The 7633-nt window shown below is 51.4% G+C and overlaps 1 protein-coding gene across 1 annotated transcript in view; it reads left to right on the top strand.

Moving 5' to 3' along the window:
* LOC107121439 (1-phosphatidylinositol 4,5-bisphosphate phosphodiesterase gamma-1-like) overlaps positions 1 to 7633 on the top strand; it is a gene marked incomplete at its 5' end in the record, with an annotated part of 59781 nt that overhangs the window by 17357 nt on the left and 34791 nt on the right. The window contains 3 exons of the mRNA XM_015424347.1: positions 706 to 906; positions 1651 to 1770; positions 5882 to 6065. Coding sequence (XP_015279833.1) covers positions 706 to 906; positions 1651 to 1770; positions 5882 to 6065 — 505 coding nt within the window. The remainder of the gene's footprint in view (positions 1 to 705; positions 907 to 1650; positions 1771 to 5881; positions 6066 to 7633) is intronic.

The raw sequence follows: 7633 nt of genomic DNA, 5'->3' as shown, positions 1-7633 counted from the left end.
CATCTTCGGACAGCGCTGACTCTTCGGCTTGGAAATGGAGATGAGCATCACACCCCTAGAGTCGGATTTGACTGGCTTTCGAGCAGGGGGAACCTTTATCTTTACATAGCCCAGAGCCCCAGGATAGTAGGGATGGGACTATTCATAAATTTAATGTAACAACAACAATAATAATCCTCAACTGATTTTAATGTTTTTGTTTTTATGATTGTGATATATTTTATTTTGCATGTTTTATCAGTGTTTCAAGCTGCCCTCTAAAGCATGAAACGTTAATCGGCCTTTTCAGAAGGCCAGGTTTTGAATTAAAATGGGTGACGTTTCATCCTGGGTGTTGTTTAACACTTTGGAATTAATTTTATTGATTGATTTTGATTTGATTTGCACCTCGCCCTCCCCACCAAGGCAGGCTCCGGGCGGCTTACATAAAAATTGCAACAGGTAAAACAACAATATAAATACCTGCGTAAAGCACAAATTAAGCGCAAGCTTGTTTTTAGGAAGAGCCACTTAACTTGGCGGAAGGGTCCAAACTTTGTTCAGTGGAGTGGTAGGGGGGAGGGGGAGGATCCACTGCAGTTCTGATTTCAGACGGGTTTCCCGGGGGGGGGGGAATTCAGCTTCCTGGGCCCCTCCTGGCTGGGGGGGGGGGGGTGCTATTGACCTTCCCTTTCCCCCCAGTTCTTCCCTGCCTTCCCTCCGCAGGCGCTCCGGCCGCGTCCAGCACTGCCGCATCCATTCCCGGCAGGAAGCCGGGGCCACCAAGTTCTACCTGACAGACAACCTGGTCTTTGACAGCCTCTACAGCCTCATCTGCCACTACCGCGAGGTGCCGCTGCGCTGCAACGAGTTCGAGATGCGGCTGACGGACCCCGTGCCGCAGCCCAATGCCCACGAGAGCAAAGAGTGAGCGCTCTAAGCCTTGGCCCTCTCTTTCCTCCACCCCATTCTTCTTTCCGTCCATGTAGGCCTCCTGAGCAGTGTTCCCTCTAAGCTGAGTTAGTGTGAGCCGGCTCACAGTTTTTTAGCCTCCGGCTCGCAGATTTTTGTCTTAGCTCAGGAAGGATGGCTCCAGAGCAATCTAATTTATGCAGTAGCCAAATTGCTCACTCGCAACTTTAATGCCAGTAGCTCACAAAGTACAATTTTTGCTCACAAGACTCCGCAGCTTAGAGGGAGCATTGCTCCTGAGCACCGCTGCTTGGCCTGGAAGGCGACGGAGGTTTAGCCGGTAGGAGTGCGGGGGGGGAGACGCTTCTGTGGCATGAAATCCCCCAACGATTGATTACAGATTGGAAGTTCCCCAGGAGTCAGAGGTTGTGGAGTCAGTGTTCCCTCTAAGCTTAGTCAGAGGAGTCAGAGGCTGTTGGAGTCAGTGTTCCCTCTAAGCTTAGTTAGTGTGAGCCAGCTCACAGTTTTTTAGCCTCTGGCTCACACATATTTGTCTCGGATCAGGAGGGATGTCTCCAGAGCAAACTAATTTATGCAGGAGCCAAATCGCCCGCTCACAACTTTAATGCCAGTGGCTCACAAAGTAGAACTTTTGCTCACAAGACTCCACAGCTTAGAGGGAACATTGGTTGGAGTAGGTGGACTGTTGATCTGATCCAGCAGGGCTCTTCTGATGTTCTTTTGTTCTCCCACAACCAGGTGGTACCACGCCAACCTGACCCGCTTGCAGGCCGAGCACATGTTGATGCGGGTGCCCCGGGATGGAGCCTTCCTCGTGCGCAAACGCAGCGAGCCCAACTCTTATGCAGTCTCTTTTCGGTGAGTGTCGGGTGTACCCCAGTAGGGTAAGCACACAGCCAGAAATCCCCGGAGGTAGCTGGGGGGGTGGACGTTCCCAACAGAAAAATGGGGAGGCAAGAGACGTGCGAAGCTCCCTGTGGCGCCCCCTTATTTGGGAGGACTGGGTTTCACTTTATACGTGTTCTTTGCTTTTGTAAACTGGGTATTTTCTGCCGCCACCAGGAATTTAAGGACTTCCAAACCTTCTCTCCTTTGCTCTTGGTAAAGTGACCCAGAGTCTGGGCTTTTCAGGGATCTATGTGGTCCTGGGGAAAGATAGAGCTGAATTCTGGGATAAACTTGAACAAAAGGTGATTTATTGAAATAAGAACAAAATATGAGGTTGGTTATTCTGTAACTGTTTGGGAACAAGGAAATGATTAATAAACTGGTGAGGTATCGCACACAATCTTCTTAACATTAAGATCCCACTCTGACAGGAATCTCTTTCTTTAACAGGGGCCCCTGCCACACGGGGGGGACGGGGGACGGGCAAAGTGCTATTGTCTGCCGCACTTTTTAAAGCCGCACCAAAAGAGACACGCGGCGGCGGGATCACATAGATCCCCTGAGCCGCCGCACACTTCCTCCCCGGCACGATCAGATGCTGGGGGGAAGCCACTGACAGGGAAGCGAGGCAGCCGAACTGCGCGTGTGTGAGCATGCACAGTTCGGCCGGGAGCTGGGATTGCTACGAACGAAGAGCGCGCCGGCGATCCCACGGCCGTGCTTGATGCGGCGTCCCAGGTAAGTCCTCCTCTGGGGGTGGTTCTTTTTTACAGCGCGTTATTGGCCTGAAGGGACGGATCGGGGACGGGTGCGAGCCGATTCCCAGATGTTGCGGTGTGCTCGCGCCCGTTTGCTGCGCCCCCGATCCGTCCCTCTCCTGGGCCAAAATCTCCCGTGTGACCGGGGCCAGGCAGTCACACTGGCTTAGCTCTTTGCACTATAGCTTCTCTTTCACCACTCTGGAGTCTCACAGACCCCTTCTCATAGCTCCTTCACAACTTTAGCTTTTACAGACTTGTATTCTGAACTCTTTACTCTTTAAGTTTTCACACAGAACAATAATAACCCTCACTGACTGAACACACTAACTGAATGAATATCTCCCAACGGCTTTTTCTAACTGACTTTCATAACTGACTAACTGACACCCCCCCCCACTCTCTCATCCTCCAATCACAGCACACTTGTCTCTCTCAATCACTCTACTCTGCTACCGCTGCACTCCAACCTAAAGACACACACACACACTCTAAAACAAGGAATCATTACACAAACCCTCCCTTTCCACTGCAAATTCTCTCCTCCCCAAAACTGCTGGGCTCGAAGATTGGCAGCCGTTATGGGGTTTGTGTACATGCAACTACAGTGTAGCTGTGTTGTACTGCAGAGTTGTAGCCCGCTTATGGCAACCCCTCATGGGGTTTGCAAGGCAAGTTGCCTTCAGAGGTGGTTTGCCATGGCCTGCCTCTGTGTAGCAACCCAGGACTTCCTTGGTGGTCTCCCACCCAAGTACTATCCAAGACCAAGCATGCTTAGCTTTCCAGATCTGTTACAGTCAGGCTAGCCTGGGCCGTTTGGTTCAGGTGAGCCAAACAGAGGTGGTTTGCCCATTGCCTGCCTCTGCGTAGCAACCCTGAACTTCCTTGGTGGTCTCCCCTCCAGGTACGAACCAGGACCGACCCTGCTTAGCTTCTGAGATGTGATGAGATTGAGCTAGCCAGGGACATCCGAGTCAGGGCGATCGTATGGCTTGTATTATTGTGTGTAAAGGGCCAACAAGCTGCAGCCGACTTAGTGGTGAAGCCAGCAGGGGTTTCCCGGCAACAGACAAACAGAGGTGGCTTGCCATTGCCTCCTTCTGCCTCATGACCCAATCAGGGCTTTGCAGCGGATTTTCAAGAACCACAACGGCTTCCAAAATGGCGCTGGCAGCCATGGGATGGACCCATGGTCCCCGTCACCTGTAGTTTGACCCACAAGTGCTGCCCTTTCTTTCATTATAGAATCACAGAATCACAGAGTTGGAAGGGTCCATACAGGCCATCTCTCTCTCTCTCTCTCTCTCTCTCTCTCTCTCTCTCTGTCTTTCTCTCTCTCTCTCTCTCTGTCTTTCTCTCTCTTTCTCTGTTTCTCTGTCTCTGTCTCTCTGTTTTTCTCTCTCTGTCTTTCTCTCTCTCTCTCTCTCTCTCTCTCTCTCTCTCTCTATCTATCTATCTATCTATCTATCTATCTATCTATCTATCTATCTAATTTATACCTCGCCCTCCCCGCAAGCGGGCTCAGGGCGGCCTACATAATTGGTCTGCAAATGACCATTCATTCACATAAAAACAGTTTAAAATTCAATTACAATAAAACAAGAATCTCATAAAGTTCTAGTGCTGATACATTAGATACATAAGATGGCGTGCTGGAAATACCATACCGCCAGACAGTTTGCCACTCAATGATCTTCCTGAGCACAGTGGTAGAGGCCAGATGTTAAAACTACGGGCCGGCTCATTGGTAGTAGTGGGGGCGGCTCCTAGTTGAAAGCCTGGTGGAAGAGCTCCGTCTTGCAGGCCCTGCGGAACTGCATAAGATCCCGCGGGGCCCTGATCTCCTCCGGGAGCTCATTCCACCAGTCTCGTGCTAGTCCAACCACCTGCTCAATGCAGGATCAGCCTAGAGCTGGGGTGTCAAACATGCGGCCCAGGGGCCGGATCAGGCCCCCAGAGGGATTCTATCAGGCCCGCACTGGAACTGGCCATCTCCTGCTTCCAGTTCTGTTGCTGCTTCATTATAGCTTACTTCGCCAGACTCTCTCAATTGCTCAACCATTTCATGTTTTCCCCTGGGTCCTAGACTCAGAACTCTGAGCATGAGATTTCTGTGGTGAGTGTCAATAAAGCAAAAGTAGGCTTGCAGCTTACAGATACACACTTGAACAGCATACTCAAGATTGCAACAGCACAGACATTTTGATGCAATAATTCAGAGCAAGAGAGGTGTCAGTGATCAGACACTGTTAAATAAACAAAATATTGCAAGAGTGCTAAATGTTTTAAGCATGTTTTTAAGTTTTAAAAACCCTTCGTGTTTGTGTTCTTTACCTGGCATTACATTTTATGACACACGTGGCCCAGCCCAACAAGGTCTCGTTTATGTCAGATCCGGCCCTCATAACAAATGAGTTCGACACCCTTGGCCTGGAGCATCCCTGACAAGTGTCTAGATTTCTATACATTTGTGTACCAAACTGCTACCTTTGGCCTCTACCCAGTGCTTAAGAACATAAGAGAAGCCAACGATGAATCAGGCCAATGGCCCATCCAGTCCAACACTCTGTCACACAGTGGCCAAAAATACCAGGTGCCATCAGGAGATCCAGCAGTGGGGCCACATGTACCATTTCTGCACATGTGTCAGGTCTCCCAGTTTGGCAGTGGTAGTTTATTGAGATATGCTTACTTTAGTAAACTTGTTCTGTGTCAGAACTGACAAAAGGCGCACAAAAGCCTCTATTATAGGTAATACAAAATACATCCCACACCTCTCACATACGTCACCGTTCAGCCTCTACAGTTACTATGGCAACCCTGACAGGTATATGCTGCCTAATCTGCATCCCAGCCTGGCAGAGGAGACTCCAAGGCCCGCTCCCTTGGGAACCAGTAGTGGGGCACAACCTTAAGGAATAATTATGGCTTCTACAAGCATCCACCCAAAGCACCCAGGCAGTCCCCTCAGGAATTCTCTCCCTCCATATCTATGGCAAGCAGTGAAGTGAAACATAGTGAAATGAAACCAGTGCTTGACAACATGTACCATTCCCAGCCAAAGAAGAACTTCTGTTCTTGGGGGAAGTGTCCATGACGGATCAAAAACAGCTTCAAAACGGGTTAAAAAGGGTAATGTGAAATTCCTCAGTGAAATGAAACCAATGCTTGACAACATGTACCATTCCCAGCCAAAGAAGAACTTCTGTTCTTGGGGGGGAGTTGCTCTGTTTGGAATACAGCTGAGGGATTTTTCACTGTGGCTTCAGGGATACACCGTCATGTGTTTTGTTTTTCGTTTTCCGGTCCCCCGATGGCTGCAGAGCGGAGGGCAAGATTAAACACTGCCGGATCCAGCAGGAGGGGCGCCTGTTCATGCTGGGCAGCTCAGCCGAATTTGAGAGCCTCCTCGACCTGGTCAGCTACCACGAGAAACACCCCCTGTACCGCAAGATGAAGCTGCGCTACCCGATCAACGAGGAGACCCTGGAGAAGATGGGCACGGCGGTGAGGGCGGCCCCCAGGGGAAGAGGGGGGTCCTCAGGGCTTCTGTGATGTCTTACAGCAGGGGTCCCCAACCATTTTGGTTGGTGTTGAGAGCCATTTTGGTGTCGTGGTTAAGTGCGCGGACTCTAATCTGGGAGAACCGGGTTTGATTCCCCACTCCTCCACTTGCACCTGCTGGATGACATTGGGCAAGCCGTAGCTTCAGAGCTGTTCTTGAAAGAGCAGTCCTCGAGAGAGCTCTCTCAGCTCCGCCTACCTCGCAGGGTGTTTGTGGGGAGGGGAAGGGAGAGGAGATTGTAAGCCCCTCTGAGACTCCAAGTGAAGGGCAGGGTATAAATCCAATCTCTTCTTCTTAGAGAGCCAGTTTGGTGTTGAGAGCCAGTTTGGTGTTGTGGCTTAAGTGTGCGGACTCTAATCTGGGAGGACCGGGTTTGATTCCCCACTCCTCCACTTGCAGCTGCTGGATGACCTTGGGCAAGTCGTAGTTCTGACACAGCTGTCCTTGAAAAAGAGCCGTTTCTGTCAAGACCTCTCTCAGCCCCACCTACCTCACAGGGTGTCTGTTGTGGGGGGAGGGGAAGGGAAAGGAGTTTGTCCGCCGCTCTGAGACGCCAAGTGAAGGGTGTGGTATAAAGCCATTCTCCTCCTCCTCCTTTTTGAGCCCTCGGGCTCCTTTGGAATCCTGACGCAGTGTGGTGGATGTAGCCGCAAAATAGCTGCCGCAGGTGCTGTAAGTGGACACAAAAATGGCTGCCGCAGCTTCCCTTCAGTCACCCAGTGAAGATCCTTGTGTTGTGCTGGCGGCTGCTGCCGAAGCGGCGTTTTTTAAAAATCTGACCAGCCAGTCAGAAGCCTTGCTGGGCAGAATCCCCACACGGCCCTGCCCATTTTCAGAAACGCTTGGGTGCCAAAGAAGAAGATGTCGGCAGAGGCCATGGTGCCCGCACAGCTTACAGGATCCTGGAAGTCCAGATATGCCCCCACGTTGGGGGGGGGGAGTGTCCAGTAATCTTAGCAGGATCCCGAGGGCTCATCTCGTTTTCCCTAGAAGAATTCTTCCTCTGGGGTCTGTGTCTCTCTTGCTGATTTAGGGCAATTCAGTGTCTTCTGCCTTTGCGACCCTGAATTTGATTATATTTCGTCAGCGTTCTGATTGCCTTTGGGTACATTTATTTATTTATTTATTTGAACTTTTACCCCGCCCTCCCAGCCGAAGCCGGCTCAGGGCGGCTTACAGCAAAGAATCACATTAAAAAAACATAAATTACGATTAAAACAGTGCTAGAACCAGAGGTCATTTCGGGGGGATCGCGGGGGATCCCAGTTCCCCCGGGTGAGGTACGGAGGGGCGGGGCTCATGACGAAGCCCCGCCCCCTGCTTCCGGCCCTCATTCAGCCAGGAGGAGGCAGGAGAAGAGGGAGGGTAAGTTGCTTCCTCCCTGCCTCTCCCCACCCCTGCCTGCCTGGGGCCAGGGAGGGCCTTCACGGGGCTTCCTTGCACTCCCGCCGGCCTTGCAGGTCCACCGCCGGCCCCTCATGGGGCTCGGCAGTGGAGCTGCAAGGCCGGC

This window comes from Gekko japonicus, unplaced genomic scaffold (genome assembly GCF_001447785.1).
Source record: "Gekko japonicus isolate JY-2015 unplaced genomic scaffold, Gekko_japonicus_V1.1 scaffold3999, whole genome shotgun sequence".
Lineage (NCBI taxonomy): Eukaryota > Metazoa > Chordata > Lepidosauria > Squamata > Gekkonidae > Gekko > Gekko japonicus.
Note: the sequence above shows the minus strand (reverse complement) of the source record. Positions and strands in the feature narration are given on the sequence as shown.